We start from the raw sequence: 22920 nt of genomic DNA on the forward strand, positions 1-22920 counted from the left end.
CCTCCAAATTATAAGGACGGAGTAAGATGTCCATATTTTACAGAATTATTATTACTCGTTGCGTTATCAAATTGAGATTTTTGTAATACCATTAATCTAAAATATAGCAAGGAAAAAAAAAAAGAACGTCAACCTTGAACATAGTAATATTCTTATTGTAATAATTTTACATAAACTAATTCTCATCTCAATGCACAAACAGCCAAACATTCTCGTGATGTGTCACCATAATTTTTACGAACAACTTAACAGTAGTCAATTTAAACACAAAAGTGAGTCTCCAGGCAGTCTGCCTACACTGCTATTAAATAGTCCGTTTGATCTGGGAGGACATGGTAAACTTGAAGGTTCAACTAAGAACTTTAGCTGAGAAGAAGAAACCTGGTGGGAGAATATTATTTAGGTAGAGAACAGATTGAGTACTGGCAAATACATTGTTCGTAAAAATTATGGTGACACATCACGAGAATGTTTGGCTGTTTGTGCATTGAGGTGAGAATTAGTTTATGTAAAATTATTACAATAAGAATATTACTATGTTTAAGGTTGACGTCCTTTTTTTTCTTGCTATATTTTAGATTAATGGTATTACAAAAATCTCAATTTGATAACGCAACGAATAATAATAATTCTGTAAAATATGGACATCTTACTCCGTCCTTATAATTTGGAGGTTTACTATTTTGATATCGAGTATGACATTGAAGAAATGGCTTTCAGCGATCGGTTAAAGAATTTTAAAATGTAACGAGATTAATTGATGTTTTACTGTTTTATGTTCATGTAAGTCTGCGTTTAATAATGTTATTTTAATAATGTTTTAATAATGTTATTTTAACAACTGTTATTTTTTATAAAATGTTAATTGAATAATTTGTACTGAAGATGACCACACTCAATGATCGAAACGTATATTAATTAACTTGAACAATAAGTAATAAATTGAGCATGATAATCTAGCTCTGGATTTGTAGCTTATTTCTAATGATTTATTTTAATAATTCGAGCTAATAAAATCGTAATATTTTATTTATTTTTGTTTCTATTCATGAAAACTTCATCCAATCCAAGCAAGATTATTTTTTGAGTAATGCGAAAGTTTGAATATGATAACTACTATTTTTAGTCTGCTTATGAGTCAAATTTGAAAAACCGTAACCTATTTGTCAAAAATCTAAACATTTATCTAAATAATAATTTTTTGACATTCCAGTGATGAATGTTTTCTGTAGAATCGTTTGCTATCGTGTTCACGCTTTCTTCCTTTGAGATTTTTCGATTAAATACTGATATTTGACTATCTACACAACTGCAATCTAGTCAGAAAATCCAAAAGGCTCAATTGAAAAGGCTCAAAGGAAGAAGGCGTAAACACGATAACAAATGATGATTTTACAGAAAACATTTATCACTAAAATGTCAAAAAACTGTCATTTCCAAAATAGTTAAAATATCAATATCGTTAAACTGTGATAAGCCCTCCTTTAAATTGATAATTAAAAAATTAATTACATCACGAATAGATGTAACTAATTATATCTTAAAATAAGAAAACTAATATAAGATTTAAACAATACAAATAAAATTATTTGCAGAATCAAAAGCATTTTATATTATTTCAAACTATCTTAAGAATTTTTATTTAATTTGTTAAAAATATCCGTGCAAATTAATTTGTGTAAATTATTCGATTATAGTTGAGAGAAAAATATTTTTCTCATCGTTGCATGTTTTACTCTTAAAATTAATTAAATTATTTAATCTTATTTACTTTAAATTTAATTTCAATAAAGTTAATTCTATGTTTTCTACGATCAATTATTATCACATTTTTCATTAAACTTTTTATTAATAATTTTAATAGTTTAATTTTATAAACTAATCAAATAAATCAAATAAATTAATAAATAATATAATCAAATAAATTTCTCGAAATTACCTCAACAAACTTAGTTTTTCATGTTGTGACTCTGAATTTGTGCGTATCGATTGAACGGGATCTCCTTTATGATCGATCATATTTCTTTATTGTCGACTATCGGTCCTTCCGGTATTACATCCGAGCTGGTCTTCTTCAATTCGTTTAAGAGCGCGTCCAGAACTATTTGCAGCTTGTCGCTCTTCGCGGAGCCGAGAGTGTCTCTCAGCAATATCGCAACGTCGTGCAATGCAACTTTCGCATTGACCGATTGCTTAATGTTGAAATTTCCGGGCAGTAATTTCATCAGCGTGGTCGGTTTCAAGTATTTCTTAACGAGCTCAATGTGAAGTATTCCATCGGTAGGAAATATATTCAACAACGGCACCAGATCGTCCTTCGTGATCTGCGGAACGTCCGGATAAGCCTCCACTCCTCGAAGAAGCTCCTCGAGTTCCGAATGCACGTCCATATCCAATTTTAATAATTCCCGCAGCAAATGCAACGCCTTCATCTTGAAGAGCGGTCGTCCGTTGAAAGTAAACGAAAGTAAATGGCAGTAGTTTAATCAATTTCTCGACCTGCAGAAACTCGCGTATTTTTGGCGCAGAGAAACTCAACGTATTGACGAATTCAAGATCCTTATTCCTATATAGACGTTCGCTGGATTGATTTTCACGAAATAATCGCCTTGAAGAGTCCTGCAAAGATTGCCTCACAAAAGTCATTGTCTCATAAAGAATCACTTTTCGTCTCAGAATAGGCACTTTCAGCAAATTATCCAGCACGACAGCTAGAGCGTCGTTTGGTGCGCTATAATTGGCGTATCGGAAATCCAGCGGCAGATACTTGATCATATTATCATGATTGAGGAATATTTCGAGCGGCACTAGATCGTACTTGAGCTTGAGACTCGCCAAGATGTAATGCATGCTCTTAACATCCTGCTCGTTGACGAAATTGAAACGTTTTTCAAGATAGTCGTGCAATGCATCTACCGATTTAAAGACATTGTCGTTCTCGATGTCGCTGTTCTTTGCTATAGACAGTAGATGAAGCAGCTTCTTGAGCGGAGTGGAAAACATATTTCAATCTATATTCCCGGAAATGTATTCCAAAATCTCTCCGGATTTCAGGAAAAGCCTGATCGGTGTAAACTTCTTTTCGCGCGGAATCAAGATCAGCATCTTCTTCCAGTCTTCTTCAGTTAATTCTCTCCTCGAGGTTGAGTTTGTCATAAATGTTATAGCGCGCTCGAAGGACTGCAGATGCTTTCGCATGTAGGTATCGGCGTATTCTGGTCCTTCGTGCAATAGATAATCAACGATAGTTCGGAGCACTTCGACGTTGTCGTCCGAAGGTATGTCGGAGAATTTGTCCGAATTCAGATAGCTGAGCACTTCAGGATTTAAGATAGAGTTCAAATAATCAAGATCAGCATGACTTGCTGAATGTGTCGCAGTTCCAGCAACAGCGGCCTGATCTGAAATCCAGTGACGATCTGATGGCTGCCCGACTGTTCGATTTCGGACCGCATCTTGTTCAGCTCGCTCGCTACGTCGTGATTATCACTGGCCAATCTGCTATTTTCGACAAAAGAGCACTGAGCGGATTTTTCGAAAGAACGATCTTGTTATCGTGCATCAAGCGGGATGTTGGTGTCAAATAAATGCTCGATAGATTTGAAACGTTCCCTGACGTGATGCGGAATGATGTTCACAATGTCTTCGAGGTCGGAAATTAACGTGCCTGTGGCTTCTCTCTGCAACTCTGGTTGGATGTTCTTCAGCGTTGAGAGCGCATCGAAGAATCGCGTATCGTTGTCCACTTGACGTTGCTTTTCGAGGACATCCAGTAAGGCGCGATATCGTTCTTGGCGATCTGCTACCTTGAAGACAGCGTGTCCGAACTTCTGGCTCTTCTGAAAGACAAAACGTCTTGTCTGATGACGTTCACGAGCTTGAAAACTTTCTGTTTTTTTTTTAATCACCGGATGCACTAGTAAATGATGTAACAATGCCAGCAGCGATGTTTTCGCCGATCTGCTAGCAGGAACGGCGACCTTGATCTTGTTCAATCCGCTGGCGGACAGAAGATCCTTTATAGGATCGTAAACGGCCGCCTTCAGGGCAACGACGGTGTTTCTCAGCGGTTCAATGTTCGTCCGCCATCCATTAAGGCTCGTCTCGACTTTGAAAATGGCTCTCATCAGAGTGGATTAGCGATATCGGCGCGTTGTCTCGCGTAATGCAAGATCGCCAGCAGCAGCTCTTCTTTCTCCAACACATCGGACTTTCTCAGCTCTTCAGGAAGGATGCTGTACGTCCAGTCGGGCGTCAGTAATTTCTTCAACGATTCCGCGAAGGACTCGTCAGACAATAACAACGTGGCTTTGCCGATGCGCGCTTCGTTTAGATTATCGTTGCACACGATCTCTCGCAGAGCCGTCGACGCGGCTTTCGTCAGCTCTTCCGATTCATTCTTCGCGACGATTTGCTGAAGATAACGCTGCAACCAAGTCTGTCGCTCCTCGGATAAAACCGTGACGTTTTGCAGCCCTGATATTTTCTGCAAAAGTGGTTTGTAGATTACGTTACTCGGATTCTGCAGCGATTGAATTAAATAAACGGAGATCGGCGACTGTGTGTGCTGGTCCTCTGCGCTCACGCCGTCCAGCGAGCTCAACGCCGCCCTGACGCGTCGCAGCAGCATCTTCGCGCGTCATCCGCGCCATCCGCGATTCCGTCAAGTGTCGCAGAAGAGTAATTAGAGTATCGCACGCGTCGACGTTCTCCAGCATCGCCAGATTCAGCTTCGGCACGAGCGTCATCAGATTCGCCTTCCTCAGCAACAGATTCACAGGTTTCACGTACGTGCTGTTCGGTAGATGCATCTAATATCGCCTCCAACGTCCGTTTCTTCAGAATCTCGATGTTGACGAGATTTTCGTCTTCCAAAATGCTCATCGCTTGTTTTACTTGGTTAGTCAGATTCGCGTCATGTAAAATACGGGGTGGGACAAAGTTCTCGCGAGAATGATCTTTGGCGTCCCGATAGTGGAAATACATATTCCAATCTCTGATGTTCATGTACGCGTAGGTTTGCAAGATAAATTGTTGCAACGTTTTATTTCGGGACAGTAATTGTCGTGTTAGATAGACGAAATCGTCACGATCGAAGGGTTTCGCCGGCAACGGCGGTCCGTCGATATTCTCGAGAGCAAATTTGAGTGCTTCGGCGAGCTGCGTGATCTTCAAACCGGCCGTCTGCAATGTCAACGAGAGTTTCTCCATCGGCGTGCGCGGACCGGCGAGGCTGAAAGTCGGTGACAATTAAGCAAAAAGTTTTGATTTGCTGAAGAGAATTTTCAGCGGTAGATATCTCGGATCGCTGTCGATGTTCGGCAAATGCTTCGACAACAGTTCCAGGTCTTCCGAAATATACAAATTGATCAGTAGCGGCTCTTCAAGATAGTTGCGAGCGTTTCGTAAAGCTTTCAATAGAGATTTGTCAGACTTCACGAAGGGGAGCGTCAACGCTCTCTTCAGCAAGGCCAGCTGTAGACTCCGGGAAGTATCGTGTTCAAACTTGTTGAATCCATAGCCGAGAACGTCGAAAATGTTCGAGAAGAAGTTTAACATGAGAGCGAACTGCTCGCTCTTAAAGACGTCCGGTATGCACGTCAGCAGAGAGAAGAAGTCGAGCTCTACGTCCATCGAGTCGTCGCGTTGAAAAATAATACCGGACTCGTAGAACAGCTTTCGTTTTCCAGTCAAACGACTGGTGCGACTTTTGTAAACAAAGTTATCAATGGCGGTCGCCTGCGATTTACATATCGAAACGTTCCCCAAATGAATCAGCGCGTTCAAGGTCAGTTCTCAGGGATTGTCGTTTATTCGCCTGTTCCCAAAGACATAAGACCACGGCAGATTTTCGGATAAATGCGGACGTAGCGTCTTCATCGCGTCGCTGATGTTCTGCTGCAGACACGGCGTGTCGAAGGAATCCAGATATTCGTTCACCCTGAAGAAGCTGATCGGCGCCGAGTAATCATAGCTAGCTTCGTTCATCAATTTCTGGGAGACGAAAGGTATTAATAGAGACAAGGGTTTCCTCAGATGTTGCAGATCCGGTTTTCTACGGAGACGCGACAGCACTTGAAGAAAAACGTGATCGCCCGTCTCGTAGAAGCCGATGTCGAGATCTCGAAAATGAGACTCGTTGAGACGATTCGCGAGATACTTAGCCACGATGGTGACTTTAGTGGGATAATAATCGCTGAGCGTCAAGAGCTTCTTCAGGTCGCTTTTTCAAGTGGGAGCGCGCGGATAAGACTCTGCGCCGAGATATTGAAGCAGTAACGAATAATTCATACATTTATTAGCATTTTATACTAATTTCATAAAAATAATATCAAAATTTATAATTACAATCGATGATTAACAATTTGTTGATACAGAAAGTGATGCAATAAAATATTTTGAACATCGGCAACAAGTATCAGCTAATCCAATAGATCAGCAGATTGACGAAGACATACTTACATTACGTCCCGGATCACCTCGGACGATTGTTCGTCCACCTCCAAGCGATCGAGGACGTTCTCAAAAGATTCGTCGCGTTCTCCAGATTCGCATACCGCAGCAGCGGATCATCCACACGCGAGTGTTCCTTCATTTGCCGCGCAAGGAACCTCATGGCGTTCGGCATTTCCGGATCGAATTCCGGATGATTCAACAGTGTCGCCGACACGGTGTGCAGATTCAGAATTCGATTGTCGTCGCGCGCCGCGCGTAGCACGAAGTCGACGCTCTTCGTCAAGGACAGAGGCACCGCGCGCGAGGCCTATACTTATCGCACGAGATCAATTCTATTACTTCCTGGTCGATACTTTGCAGCATATTGCCGAACGACGTCTCTTCCGAATCGGCGTGCAAGTCCGAGAAGACAGAGCGATGCGTATTCGGAGACGAAGCAATTATCGACGCGTTCCAATATTTGCAGGAGCTTGTAAAGCTGTTGCTTCGGCGTTTTACCTCGCAACACCGGCAGAATCTGGAGAAGCTCGTAAGCCGCGACCCGACGAGTCCGCACAGCGTTGTGGACGCGCTCAAAGGGAACTCGCGCGTCATCGTCGAGACATAGCAGCAGCACGTGGCCTAACGCTGTCACCAGATTATCTCGCAAAACTGCGGCAGTCTCGAGACGCGATAGAATATCCTGTCGCGTGAGAGCTGTAGCTTCGGTAATGCTCTGTAAAGTTTCATTCGGCATTGATCTTCGTAGGTTTTTCAAACAATGCTTTTTCCCGTGCGAAGTCTGTTAAGCAGGAGAACAAGTGCGAAAGAAGAATGAAATTTATCTTCTCGTCTGTGGAGCTTTACTTAAAGTGAAAAAGTATATCGAATAACTGCGTATTTGTCAAAAATACGCAGTTAAAAATAAATTGATTAGAAACATATTTTAGCCGATTTAATATTAATGTATTAAACTGAAAAAAGAACTGAACAAATTAATATATAAAATAAATATCATTATGTATTCACTGATATTTGTCGTGCAGTAACGGATTCTGCGAATTGACAAAGCAATATCGATGCTATTACAGTCAATATTACGAGCCAACTTATCCAAAATAGGATTCGGAAATTTGCAGCATTATATCGTCCGAACGACATGGCTGTTTTGCTTCCTATAATGCAGTCTTCGGAATAATCGAAAGCTGCATTTGTCGCGTTAGACATCTAAAGAAATATTAAGATATATTCTAATTGTATGATCTCGTACCAAATTTTGCTCCATAAGTCAAAAGATAGTTATTCTTCACATATGCAATATTTTTTCAAAAATTTTTACGCAATACTATTTTAATCTTATCATTGATCGTACATACAAATCGACATGTATATTTTCAGTATGATATTATTCTCTTAAATCTTTGTCTGTGTTTTATTACGACGCAGCACATTCGCTATGATAGCATGAAATTACAACACACGTTGATAAGAAATTAATAGCCTCACCGAGTTTAAGGCGTATTGTTTATACATTACAGAATGGATATATTCTTTAGTAGTTTGTTAGCCATTTTGAACTGCAATTTTATGCGAATATAACAATTTTGAACTAATAACAAAATAACTATTTCTCCAAAACAGAGCTAATAGTACTAAAAGTATCCAATTGCACATAAACACTCAACGTAGTTCAAAATTGTTATATTCGCTTAAAATTATTTATCGCATAAAAAGTTGTTTAATAATAAGCATGAAACAGCTACAATCATCAACTGTATTTAATATACAATGGCATAATTAAAATCGAATAAATCAACCACATTAATCAGTGCACATAATTATTCCATATTTATTATTATTAATAATAACATACAATCTTGAAGAGCTCACATTAAACTAATAAAATATAATAATAATTGGGATCGAGAGCCAATGCCGGATGTTCTTTGCAGTTTATTCTTTTTCCAAATTTTCTTTATTGAAGAGCAGTATACGTTTCGGCCACTATCGGGCCATCTTCAGTACAAAAGCTAAAATTCGACGGTTATAATTACAAATACATTCTCGGTAGTGTAAATTAATTCCTTGTAACATACCTGGTATTTTAAAAAGAATCCATTAAAACAGACTGAATTGCATGTTGTGTGTGTTAGGTGAACACTACTGTGTGATAAAAGATACTCGAATTAGAAAAGAAAGAAACTGGTCACGAGAAACACATTGAAAAACAAAAACAAAAAATAAGAATAAAGATAATAAAATAATGAAAAAGAATAAAAAATATCTAAAATGTTAATTACTTGTATAACGTGTTAGCAATTGATGTCTAGTGAAGTCAGAGGCTAACTGCGTGAGGTCGAAACAGGTAAAACGTACGGTACAGAAAGAAACTAAACGTTATTGTGGAAGGGGCATTTTAATAGCGGTTCGTAAAGATAGCACGGGGGATGTGTTGAATATTTTTAACTCGATACACAACAGCATGGGCGGCGACTTTTGTGGGGTGTGTGTGGAGTACTCCACACATGAGAATTTTTCATGTGTGGAATTCCACACATGAAAAATTCTTCATAAACAACTTTTTGAAAATAACAAGTGTTAAACTAAAAATAATTAAATTTTTTTTGAACTTTTATTTCGATGAAAATTTCAATTACACACACTGAGCAAACCAAGCGCGGCCGATAAAATATTCACGCAGTACGCAGTTCTCTTTTATAGTTCGTATTTTTCTACGCGAAGAGCGCTAGTCTATAGCTTTCGTGCATCTTAGCGACTAGTCTTTATTTGTTTCGGAATATATAAGTGAGAGAGACAGAACCCAATCGCCGTTGTGTGTGTACATGTACATTTGTGAGACCGACACATACAATGGAAAGGTATATAATACGAGTGAGAAATAATACAGATACAGCCTTTGAAAATGTTGAACCACGAAACGATCTATCAATCTCTATCAATACAAAAGAATCTCGAGGTAAAGCGGCGTGTGTCTCTGACTCCGATTGTCCGGAGAAACAAAACATGAAAGAAAATGACACGAGTGCAATAAATTGTTTGCAAGAGACCAAATTTAGTAAAACTTCAGATCAAAACAATAATCAAGGTATGAATATAATAACCAATTTAAATACATAATAACTGTTAATAATTATATATATATATATTTCAATTCCCTATATTTTCTATAATTTATTACATTTTTTAGAATTTTTGCGTGAAAATACAGCTAAATTTTTTAATAAATAAATATATATATTTTCGATACAAGAGTATAGAGTATATATTTAAAACATGATATTTAATACATATTTAATAAATTCTCACGAATATATTTAAATGATTTCGTTACAGATAAAGATATTCCTAAAGCTTTTAAACGATGGACAAAAGAATTTTCGTGGTTAAATTTAAATGTCGACAGAAAAGCAATTTGCATAATATGCACACAAGCGATAGATCTGAAGTTGACACTGCCATTTAACACTCAATCCATGAATGCAAAAGAAGCGTTTGTAACCAAAGGTTACAGTAACTGGAAAAACGCGGCTTCTCGCTTCAAAAATCATGAGAAAAGCGATTTTCACCTTTCAGCTGTAATTGGTTTAAATAATCTGAAGAAACCGACTGTTATTCAACATATGTCATCCGCTAAACAAACTGAAATGGTAGAGGCTCGAGAGGCCCTTCGTAAAATATTTTCTACTATAAATTTTTTAGTTCGACAAGGATTAGCTTTTCGTGGAAAAACCGATGAATCTTCTAATGTATTAAAATTACTGCAATTACGAGCCGAAGACGTCTCCATACTTAAGAAGTGGCTTGGACAAACGAAATTTAAGTGGACTCATAAAGATTCAATAAATGAAATTCTTCATTTGATGGCAAAGGAAATTTTAAACAAACAACTTGCAAAAATTAAAAAAGCTAAATATTTTTCTATAATAATCGACGAAACATCTGATATTACACGATTCGAGCAAGTGTCCTTTTCGATAAGAATCGTACTGGACGATATGACAATAGAAGAAATATTCATGGGATTTTACGAAACGCCAAGTACGACAGCTGAAATATTATTTAACATAGTGAAAGATATTTTGGCTCGATTTGATCTGGATATCCATAACTTAAGAGGACAATGTTATGACGGAGCGGCTAATGTAAGCGGAAGAATTACAGGATTACAGGCACGCATTAAAGAAAGTGAACCGCGAGCTTTATACGTGCACTGTAATGCTCACAATCTAAATTTAGTAGTACAAGACGGGATGCAGTGTATATCCAGCGTAAAAAATTTCATTGGTGTGGTAAAGGAGCTCATCAATTTTATACGAGATTCCCCTAAGCGCCAAGGACATTTTAAAGAATTGCAATCAGATATCAGTCCTGCGCTTACACAGTTTTGCCCAACTAGGTGAGAATTAAGATAACACTGAAATAAAATATTCGATAATATTTTATAAAACATAAAATATTCGCAATTACATTGTACATATACATATATGTATACATGTACTGAATGTATTAAATGTACTTAACATTGTTTTTCCTTCTGAGAAAGTGCTTTCTTTTGATTAATTTTTTTAACAACGGTTTATGAATGATCACATTTTAATTAAAAATTGAATAATATTGAATCTTAGGAATAAATGATAAATTCTGCTATATATATGTATATAAACTAATTTAGATTTACGAATTATTAACGTTTGTTATATTTTCGATTTATTAGGTGGTGTATGCGTGTAAAATCTTTAAGAACGCTGTATGAACCAAGCAATTATGAAGCAGCTCGACTGTTATTTGAGTCTGATTCAACATTTCATTGTAGCAACTATGCAAAAGCTCTTGGATTTTTACATCATCTCGAAAGTTTTGAATTTTATTTTAATCTAAGTTTTATGATTAGAATTTTTGGAGTTATCGAAACTTTAAACACTAACTTGCAAAAAACGGATTTAAACATTCAAAGATCACACGAGATGGTAAAAAATGTAATTTCGATATTTTCAAAATCCCGAAAGAATAATTTCGAGTCGATATGGGAAGAAGCTATTACTAACGCTAAGCAACTAGGACTAGAAGATCCTAAACTACCGCGGCTTCGTAAGATTCCAAAACGATTGGAAAATACTGATAATAGTCATGTTTTTTTAACGCCAAAAGCATATTATAAACATGTATATTTACAAGTACATGACCAAGTCTTCGCATCTTTAAATGAAAGATTTTCAACCCAAACCATGAACTTTTTAAAAGAAATGGAAAATGGAAAATGTTGCAATCGGAAATAATAAATATAACGAAAGTGAAATTGAGAATGCTCTTGCAGAATACAAGAATGATTTTGATATTCAGAAGCTCGCACTCCATCGGAGAATGTTTTTCGACATACTACACAGCCGAAAATTAACGGTGACATCTCTCGGAGACGTTGTTACAATTCTTCGAAAAGATAAGATCGTGAGAAACTTGGTTTCGGAGTATACAAAACTAATTCAAATACTATTAACAATACCGGTGACGTCGTGTACTGCAGAACGTTCTTTTTCTGCTTTGAGAAGATTAAAAACATATTTGCGTTCTACGATGCAGCAAGTTCGGTTGAATTCAGCAGCTATATTGCATATGCATTCCGAGATTGCTGAAACTTTAGATATTGATGCACTTATGGATGAATTTATTATAAAAAATAAAATTCGGAGTACAACGTTTGCTCTACGAAATTAAATTTTTTATTAAATTTTTTTCATTAAGTTTTGTTTCGTGAGTTTAAGTATGTTTCAAGTTAAACTATAAATATGTATAAAATATTTACAATTTTGTTGCTCATCATTGTGTATAATTTCTTATAATAAAAAAATTTTAATATGAAAATTAAATTAATTCTGAAAACTTTTTGTCCCCCCCCCCCCCAACCCTTACGATCAAGTTGTCCAACTCCACACATGGCGAACCGACAAATCGCCGCCAATGCACAACAGAATTAAATTTACAATTGAGCTAGAATCAGGGAGACAGATAAGTTTTCTGGATGTGACTATTATTATAGACAACAATAAGATTATAATAGATTGGTATCACAAACCCACATTTTCTGGAAGATTCCTTAACTTTCATTCGAAACACCCTATCACACACAAAAAAGGTGTTATCATGAATATGGTGGACAGGGCCTTTCTATTGTCTCATCCTAGATTCCATCAAAAAAACCTCACAAATATAATAGACACACTCCTTATGAATGGATACCCCCTTCCTTTCCTTTTCAACAATATACGTACGAGACTTAAATATCATTTTTTTAAAAAAGACAATATGACTAATAACAATAACAATTTTAACAATAAAAACGACTCTGACAACAAAAACTATTTTGTCTTACCATATGTTAACGACTTTTCTGACAAGTTTTCTTTCATAACAAAAAAATATAATTCAAAATTATCCTTCTCACGTTTCAACGATTTAAGTATGTTTATTAAAACTCACAAAGACAACTTAAACAAATTTTCACAGTGCAATGTGGTTTACAAAATTTCTTGTAATGATTGCCAAGCAACATATATCGGACAGACAAAAAGACAATTGAAAACCAGAATTAATAAACACAAGAACAACATTAATTCCAACAATCTCTCCGTAATATCGTTGCACCGCATTGATTTTGATCACAGCTTTGATTGGGAAAATGTGGAGATAATGGATAGGGAGAACTCTTATTGTTTGTGGGAAGAGACTTACATCAGAGATGATTCATATTAAACGCCAAAAATCGGCCATTAATAAACAGAGCGACACAAACCTTCTGTCCGAAGCCTATTTACCTATCATAAAATCGTTACCGTCTTAATCCTCCTTCCTAAATTCCCCCTTCCACAATAACGTTTAGTTTCTTTCTGTACCGTACGTTTTACCCGTTTCGACCTCACGCAGGTAGCCTCTGACTTCACTAGACATCAATTGCTAACACGTTACACAAGTAATTAACATTTTAGATATTTTTTATTCTTTTTCATTATTTTATTATCATTATTCTTATTTTTTGTTTTTGTTTTTCAATGCGTTTCTCGTGACCAGTTTCTTTCTTTTCTAATTCAAATATCTTTTATCACACAGTAATGTTCACCTAACACACACAACATGCGATTCAGTCTGTTTTAATGGATTCTTTTTAAAATACCAGGTATGTTACAAGGAATTAATTTACACTACCGAGAATGTATTTGTAATTATAACCGTTGAATTTTAGTTTTTGTACTGAAGATGGCCCGATAGTGGCCGAAACGTATACTGCTCTTCAATAAAGAAAATTTGGAAAAAGAATAAACTGCAAAAAACATCCGGCATTGGCTCTCGATCCCAATTATCATTATATTTTATTAATAATACTTAAAGAAAAATTATTAGAGAAGAAATCTTGTAAGTACTCAACTAATTTTATTACTGCGAGCTTATTATGTTGTGCTACTTGTCTAAAGATTGTTAATTTTAACAATCACAATGCTAATCTATAATGCTAGCCATTAATCCGATCTATTGCTACATCTATAATTATGTTTTATCACAATCGTTGCAGACTTACCGCGTACAACGGATACGCGGATATCCTTTCCATAAAACGACTTCTCTCTGTAAGCGTCGGGATATGTTTGGTTCTCGCGACTGGCGACAACAGACTCATCGGAAAGGTCGGCATCGAGACGATCAACCTGAACTCCGTTTCCACTGTCAATCAAGTCATATCGATGCCGTGACCGATCGAATTGGTAACACGAGTTTGCGGTGGCGAATCACTATAATCGATTTCGATGTCTCTCCGTCGTTTATCCGTCACACAGTGCAATTCCTGTCGTCGTATTCGCCGTTATGCCGTCGCGCAAAGCAACGCATTTGCATATATGTATTGTGAAACGATAATGCGGTAAGATATATCAAAAATAAATTATGCGAACTAAATTCTATGAAATTATAACGTTACGATTTCTTTCACACTCGTCAGACGTAAAAAATCGCGTCTTGCACTTTTCAATCACCAGAAATGTTCGTGTCAGCTTGAGTATAATTAATTTCTAGTTATTGTGTTAGTAAATGTATTGAATAAAATATGCTCTCAATGATACACTCAAAAAAATATTTCGCTGATGTAGTTAGATTTCTAGATATCGCAACAAGAATGTATCGCTATTTTTCGTATCTGTGAAAACATTGTTTGTCACATATAGAATTTATAGCAGTAATGTTCTAGCAATAGCTTCTGAAAAATTTAGGTACCATTGCTAAATGTTATTCATTGCATGATCTAACACGTGATTGATCTTATATAGATAGGCGCTTTAGAGAAACTTTCTTTTTAAAGTTCACAAACAATACAGATATATATTCTGTTTCTGTCATCTAAACTGATTAAGTAATTACATATGCAATATCACAACAGTTGCTAATCATTTATCTGTTTTAGTTAATTTTTTACACCTAGAAAATTTTAGCTATTATTGCAAGATCATTTTTTTGAGTGTATATAAAAATATTTGATAATAAATTCGCAAAAAAATAATTAATATAGAAATTCTAGTTTATAGAATCTGCGATTTCGTAAATTATCATTAATGATATAATTGATTGGTGATTGAGAAAAAAGACGCTGAAAACAAGAGCATTTCCGAACGTCTATCCGTTCCTGGCTGAGTAACGCATCGACACCAACGAAATTCACGTTCGCGCGAAAACACGAGTTCATATGCATGAAAGCCGTTACAATTTTATCCAAAAATTCGCATATTCCGCAGAATACTGCCACGTATCGCGATGTCGTGTTCGCATATTCGGATATACACTTTGTAGTTTTATTTCATTTCTCTCGCGCAAGTTTTTGTCAATAAAAAATTAATTTATTTTTTGTTATATATAAGTGGAAAATAATATTTCATATTATTATTTATATAATTATTAGTTTCACTTTCATATATTAATAATTAAATATATATACGTATTTCTAAATAATCATCAACTCTTCAGATTGTTTGTTACTTAATTAATTGCATCATAAACAAGACAGTTTATATATAATATTGTTACATGTAAGCGAAAAGAGTGAAGCCTTTTTTCATCGACTGCTTCATGGTGGCATTCGCATGCACGCGTCGTTACGGGGAGCATTTGCCAAACGCTTCGTCAATAATAAAAGCGTTGCATCTCTCGTGTTTTCTGAGAACATTTGTTTTTTGCAACAGAAGAGAGTATCCTTCTGCGCTCCGCACGCGTGCTCGTCGATGCGTGCATAACGAGGCCATCCTAAGAAATTTGAAAAAATGTTGCGAGGGAGGGAAAAGAAAGATGCCTTGAGAGAGTCGCGCTCGGCTCCTAAACGGACAATTGACGTCGACCGAGGCGGAAAGGATCGCTGACAGGACGTCGATGAATTATCGCGTCTTGGTACGTGGTAATTAATTGTCGGGATTGTAACTTTCTCCTTTCTGCGACCGCCGTCGCTGTGGGTCCACTCGAATGTGTGCTCGCCCCTAAAAATCGCGTAGATTAATCAACACCGTTCGCCGACGAGATTAAACAAATTTTAATCCACTGAACGACAAATTAAATGAACGATCGACTGAACGAAAAGCGCCGATTATCACAAAATATTTCATCGCGTTGTCTCGCATTGCTGCGTGTTAAAGAGGAGATTATGGAAGCCATTAAAAATTTAATAACGGCCCTTGGAGAAATCGAAGCAGAGCCTCGATGTATCTCTCTCGTAACTGGCGCGAATCAGATAAGCCCTTTTTCGGTCGCGCGCGCGCGCGCGCGCTATTGGACGTTTTCCAAAAATACATTTTTTATACTTCAACCTCGCAATCGCCGTGCGATCTCGAATTAACGCGGGTTATAAATCAGCATTATTTCTCGCAGAGAAAACATTTCGATATATTCACCGGCCGCGAAAAAAAGAGAGCCTGATCGAGATTAATCCTGTTCGCCCGTTCGACGACAATCGAGTTTTTATAAGCGGCTGCATAATGCCGATAGCTTATCGCACTCGCATCGAAACGCTCTGCCTATGTCTGTCTACATACATTTTATAAACTGCTGCACGGCAGAAAGGAGACATTGTTTCCAAAATGCATCGCGTTCTCATCGTGTCGATGATATCTGCCTGTCGATATATTTATTTAGAGGCTATAATCAAGCTATTTTGTATAATTTTATAATTACTTATACAAAATACTTTTCAATATTCGAAAAACACAAATAAAGCAGCTCAAGATAGAATTTCTTCTGCAGAAATTCTTTGTTAAACTTTCCTCGCATGAGAACTTAAATTTATCTGCGAGACATTCAATCTTGTTAACAAGAGAGCAATCTCGGCAACAAGCAGCATCCCATCAAGCCGCGGCAATCCGATGGTCCCGGGCACAATGGCGACGACACGCACCCCATTTTTGCCGACTCGAGACTCGACTCGACGAATCTCGTCGGCAAATTTTCCACGTGATACAAGGCACCTTAATAAGGATATTCCGGCGCGGCGGTTTCAGACGTGTGGGCCGCAGAAGCAGCCGTTTGCGCAATATCTCGACATCTAACTACGCCTCGGACGGCGTTTGACCGGAAGACTTCGTCTTCGTGCACTCCTATGGGAGAGGAACGGGGATACATTTCTGTGGGCAGGGGTACATGCCTGTAGACACGTATTTATGTAGGCGCAGAAAAAATCGAGAAAGAAGGAGAGAGAGGCGGATACGGCGTGTGTGTGTGTGTGTGTGTGTGTGTGTGCCCCGATGCAGATGAGATAGATGGTATCGCGCGCGTCCTGGTAATCGGCAGATCTCAGCAACGGCAGGACAATACCGGAGCCGTTCTCCACTGTTCGGGAACACTCAAACATCGCGCGACAATGGCGTCGAATGGGCGACAGCTGCTTAACGCTCGCCCTCGCGCCCATACTAGATTTTCTCTATCGCTCGCGCGAGGAGTTCTTAACGATAAATTTTTTCGGTACGCGAGAAACATGAAAAAAAAAAAAGACGCAAAGAATGAAACTCGCGTCCGTTACGCAGGGAAGAAAAATTGTGAGATGAGCTGTGAGATGATCCTCAGAAAGGAAGCGACTGTATCTCTGATTGACACGTTATTTTCGCGATAAGCTAAAAGGCTTTAAATCCGCCCGTTTCAGTCACGCTCAGGCTTTTACTTTTTGCATTGAAACTGAAATAAGTATATCCAAGCTTTAAAAAATAGAAAACAAGCATGTGAAAAGCATAATTACAATAAATAATGCTATTAATAGATCAGATTTCAGCTACCGATAAATAAAATTGCATTTGACGAAATATCACGAAGAGGCAAATTCCGTTTTAAACGCGGCGTGAAACAAAACTCTGGAAGCGCGGCACAAATGCGTTCGTCGGAAACGCGAGTACACGGAGGCGCCCTAAGTACGCGCATCGAGAAGCGCCGAATAGAACGTTGTAGCTAGCGGTAAAAAGCGAAGTAATGGCGGGAACCCGGTCTTTCCTCCTTCGCCCCCTCGTGCCTCCCGTAAAAACCGAAAATCCGCAGATCGGTGATCGGCGATAACCGAAAATACAGCTGCAGTTTGCGGTCACCCGATGCACGGTGGCCGTAGATGGCCGATCGCGATTACCGAAACAGAGAACGGGTCCCGGGCAAAAACGGGATGGAGAGGGTGACAGAGAGCGCGAGAGAAAGAGGGATAAGAGGAGAGAAGACCGTAGAAAACCGTATTTTGACTGGAACAGCCGTAATTTGGCGAGCATTGTGCATCGCTATTGTCGAGCGGCACGCCGAGAAGAGGAGAAGACTCGCGACGACATGCGGTTTTCACGAGAACATTTCATACGTCTCTGTATAATGCGAGGGCATAAAACGCGATGAGAGCGTTCCCAGCCTTCCCGCCGCTCTCCCCCGCCACGAGGCCCCTGAGAAATTTGTTTGCGTTTGTTGGTACTGTCACGGTCGTTTGCGTTCCGAAGGGAGGACTCCATCAGCGCTGGTCTATTGTGGTCACTCGATCGCAGTTACACTCGAGACGTTCGCACGTGTGATAAATTATAGACAAGCGCAGCTTGTGATCCAATGCAATCTCGATGACTGTATTCACGGAATATCGGTAGTGTGTTATTGTGGGTACAACAAACATTGTGATGCGGAATATGTATAGTTATGCGAGCATAATACGATTCATTGTAAATATAAATAGAAATGAAAGTTGGCAGACGTTAGATATGCGACGTCGTGTAATAAATCCATAAAAAAGCTTGATATAATAACCGCTTCGCACGATATCTTTGTGATATTCAAATGCCCAGTTCCTTTTTTTATTTTTATCAACTTGATAAGATACGATTTTTTTACATCGGAAACAGAAAAGTTTAGAACAATCGAAGATATTTCAAAAACTCTAGGTTTGATAAGATTCTTAATGAGTTTTGAGAAATGATTAAAGCGAAGAGGAAATGGCCTAAATGACTCAAAGGAAAACGAAGAATCATCGTGGTTTATCGTTCCAGGTTCTAGAATGTAACTAATGCATTATGTTTGTCCCGAGATGTAAACTCATATCCTGGGGGACTAGCGCTGGTAGCGCAATAGATGACTGCAGGAGGTCCTGTGTCGTCCTGGGGGGTTTCTAGGATCGACGAGCAACAGGGTATCAATCTCGCCACCTGGACAGAGTTTTGTCCGAAGTCGCACAAGTCATTCCTACGCTTTATTATATCTTAACGTCTGTATTTGTTTGATCAAAGTAAGTTTTGTACAGCGAAAGAAATAAAAGTTTTCAAAGATTTTTTTATAAGTGGTATTCGTTGAGAGATTTCAGCACTTGAAGCAGTTCTGCTTATAACAAATATCTATTATATCTATACTATAATAAATATATAACAGATACATAAGATGTAATAAAAAATAATTGATTTGTTTCATTTTTCACGTGCTTCTTCATATTTTTCGAGCAACGATAAATTTAATTACGAATTTTTAAAATGATTTAATCCATCGAATCGCGTTGAGTTAGTTAAGTCATTCGTTAGAATCATAAGGATGTCCGGCGATGTCGCCGTGGAACATTGGTGTCAGTGACAAACGAGCGGCACCGTCGCGACCGAACCCTCGTCACACGGGGCCAAGCCTTGTAAACGCGAACACGCATGACCTGTCCGATTTTAGGAACGGAATTTTTTAATAGGGTGCAATCAGCCCCGACAAAGCCCATTCATAAAACAAAAGCGACACGGCCCAATCGGATCAGCATCCAAGATAATTAGAATCAAAGTTCGTTGATATTATCGAGACAAGTCTAAGTGATATATTTGTATCACAAATTATTTCCCCCATCTTTTAGGTATTTCTATCTTTCGAATTCAATAACGTGCGTTAAAAATCTCAATTTTGGAAAACGTATAAAATTTTTATTTAATTTTAACAAATATAAGGAAAATAATTATCAATTATTCATAATTATAATAATAATAATCAATTATTCATAACTTTAAACATTCTAATTATTTATCGCTTGTAAAAGTATATAGTTTTGAAGTTGAGAAGTGCGATAAGATAAAAAGAGTAGAGATTTCTGACGTTCTGAAAAATTTTCCTTAACGATACGCAGGAAAAGGGTGTGGCACACAGTAGTCAAATGAGACGAGCGTTTCGGGGATCGTAAAATTGACGATCCGGTTCGAGAAAAGGTCTCGGAGTTAAATATGGGTGTTCCCCGGGGGATAACAGGATGTCCTCTGATTGCTCCCTTGTCCGCGAGATTACTGCCGGCGAGCCGGCGTATTTCGGATTTCGTGGCGCATATTTGCATTTCTAATATCTACGACGGTCGCGCTCCGGCCGAGATTTAAATATTGTTACGATTACGAAGAGCGATCTGATGTGCGTCGGCGTTGAATGCGGATGTTGTAATCTCGGGATACGTATCGAGCAGTTCCGAGAAATTATTTCTCAGCGACAGGCCGCGCGACGAATGAGAACGTTAACGAGCCTGCGGACGTGAAAAGGAAAGACGAAATTTATTTGAACATGTCATTTTTTTTCTCGTCTCGTCAAGTCTCCTAAAGTTTACAAAGTTCATTCTTGGAGCAAAAGATCTTATTTATTTTTAAGAATAGCTTTAGTTATTATTTATAAAAAGATGTGACAATTGCTTTTCTATTATCTATAGAGTAATTTTCAATATACCATGTTCAAGAAACTTATTAAATCCTCGTTTTGACGTTGAAAAAGAGAATTCCCTTCACCGTCTATTCGCAATCTTTTAGAAAACTGACACTAAGTTACGTTATTGAAAATGAAAGTATGTAGTATTTTGACGCGCATATTTTGTGAGGATGTGAAAAGGAATTTCGACACTCTTTGTCGCCCCCCCCCCATCCTGTTTGAAAAATCAGGAGGTGCCAGAAGGGGAAAGAGGAAGGAAGAATTTAGATAGAGGTGGCGAGGAGGGTTGGTCTTCCACGAGGCACCACCGTCCCCTACATCTATGCAGATACGCCGAGCTGATACGCTTCAGCGTCCCGGTCTAGCCCCCACAGATAGAGCCGATATTATTCAGCTAGCCTCCTCACTAATTCCATTCATTCACCGGGAATGAAGGGAAGCCGTGGTTTCAGGCTCTCAACGAAGCGTCGCGGACGCTCGCTGCCGTCCTTAGACTCTCCATAAAGTGTATGTGTTTGCTTCATTGAATTCCTGACGCTGTATAAGCAAACTCTACCCACAGACGCGTGCAGTTTTTATTTAACATTCGTTAGTCTCCGACATGTTATATTCGTATTCGAGAAAATATTTTCTGTTATAAAATTCAGTGTACTTCAAATTTAGTGACATTTTAACAGAAGCTTCTTGTATGTAAATTCTCAGTGAAATATTTCTATTTTTATTAGAGCGAGAAAAATCTAAAGCTTCTTCGATTCACGAATCATTAGTTCGAAAACAATAATATTATTTCTATAATTAATCCTGCTAATCTCAGCTTTATTTACTTAATTTCGAGAGGACAATGCTTCAAGGGACCATATGTCACAGCATGAATCTGAGACATCCCAATTACATCCCGTCTCTCACTTTAGCTGTCTGTAAATAGTCCCGCAGGAGCATGTATTTAGGAGACAATAGCGCGCATCTACCGATAAATCCAGTCGATCGGGACCTGCGTCTTCCTGAGAGACTGGCAGATGCGCAGCGCGAATTACACGGTGGATTGTAACGACAGGATCGCCGCGGGGTATCTGCACATTACGTTCTAGCCACGTAACCCTCGTTAAGGGGCTTCTTAATGGGGGACGGGACCGGGCCACCCCCGTATTGCTAGCCGATAGTTTACCGGGGACTATTAACCGACCGAGCACGGCAACCTGCTACCGCAAGCTAATCCGACTTGTCTAATCTCGATAGCGAGAACGTACACCGCGATTACTCCCGGCAAGATCGTCGACTAAAAAAGGGCTGCCGAGATGCGAGCGCCGCTTTTTACTACGCCTGATTGCGAGCAGTTTACGTTAACTGCATTACTGCTGAATTGCGAAATTATATTATGGATAGATATCTCGCGATAGTTTATGTATCTTCATAAAACGCATTAATTTATAAGTGAATAATATCATTCCTTTTGTAAATAATTGTTCTTTAATTCAAATTTATAAAAGCAATTCTGCTTTGAGCCTCGAATTTAGATTGCTGTTAAAAAAGTTATTCTTATAGCGCACATTACTTATCATTGTGTTCTTATAACGAAAAGAATTATAAGATTTCTCTTTCTTAAACTTCTTTACGTCCTATCAAGTAAGAGTTAATTAAAGATAACATTTATTTAACGATGAAAAAGATCTGTTCGACGCCAACTATGCAGCTTTACGACCCTCGGAATTAATTGCCTCCAATTAATCGCCCGGTCTTTATGGAAGCAGTTTCCAGTAGCTTTTACAGATCCGGGAGAATGGACGTAATATGACGTAACGGTAACTAGTCGATCACGGAGTGCCGTCGAAACAATGCTGCGCTCTAATAACAGGGAACGATCGGGTAACTATGCCGCGTCATCATCATCATCTTCCTCCGTGGCTATCGCGGTCACGAAGGTGGGGCAAGAAGGTCGCACGGTTAATGCATTCAGATTCTGTGAATGGGCGTTTATCGTATAAAGTGCTGGGCGTCCACCTTTGGCGGTCGCTCGGAATTCCTCCTATTTCTTGACACGATGTTCGTACCCTCTTTCCGGCTCTCCAATTATCTCATTTCAGACACAATTTGCTAGTAATAATTAAACCGTGAAACTGAAAGATATTCTGCGACGCGTAAAAGTTGACATTTTAATTTGAAGAGAACAGACTCTACACATAAAACTCTAAATATATCTGTTATATTTTTATTTATATCTATATCGGAACAATGTAACTCGTTTTCCGAAATTAAAAATTTATTTATATTTCTCATATAATTAATAAAAAATACGCA

The 22920-nt window shown here is 38.2% G+C and overlaps 2 protein-coding genes, 1 long non-coding RNA gene and 1 pseudogene across 3 annotated transcripts in view; 2 read left to right on the forward strand and 2 right to left on the reverse strand.

Annotated features, from left to right (window-relative positions):
* Positions 1-22920, reverse strand: part of LOC105668956 (GATA-binding factor C-like) — a 181596-nt gene that overhangs the window by 111904 nt on the left and 46772 nt on the right. The window lies entirely within an intron of this gene.
* On the reverse strand, positions 1950-7204 carry LOC136997323 (uncharacterized; annotated as a pseudogene).
* Positions 8701-10998, forward strand: LOC137000534 (zinc finger MYM-type protein 1-like). The gene is made up of 2 exons (XM_067357378.1): positions 8701-9541; positions 9790-10998. The coding sequence occupies exons 1-2, from the start codon at positions 9307-9309 to the stop codon at positions 10854-10856; spliced, it is 1302 nt and encodes a 433-aa protein (XP_067213479.1). The 5' UTR covers positions 8701-9306; the 3' UTR covers positions 10857-10998.
* Positions 13278-15349, forward strand: LOC105668960 (uncharacterized). Its single transcript, XR_001100190.2, has 4 exons — positions 13278-13420; positions 13558-13624; positions 13691-13860; positions 14018-15349. It is a non-coding gene; the product is annotated as an uncharacterized lncRNA (long non-coding RNA).

Source organism: Linepithema humile, chromosome 1 (genome assembly GCF_040581485.1).
Source record: "Linepithema humile isolate Giens D197 chromosome 1, Lhum_UNIL_v1.0, whole genome shotgun sequence".
In the NCBI taxonomy this organism is placed as follows: Eukaryota; Metazoa; Arthropoda; class Insecta; order Hymenoptera; family Formicidae; genus Linepithema; species Linepithema humile.

Bases quoted from the DNA above. Each gene is read 5' to 3' on its own strand.
- LOC137000534 (XM_067357378.1), top strand. From the start codon at position 9,307: ATGGAAAGGTATATAATACGAGTGAGAAATAATACAGATACAGCCTTT. The intron at 9,542-9,789 runs GTATGAATATAA...ATTTCGTTACAG, and splicing joins AGATCAAAACAATAATCAAG to ATAAAGATATTCCTAAAGCT.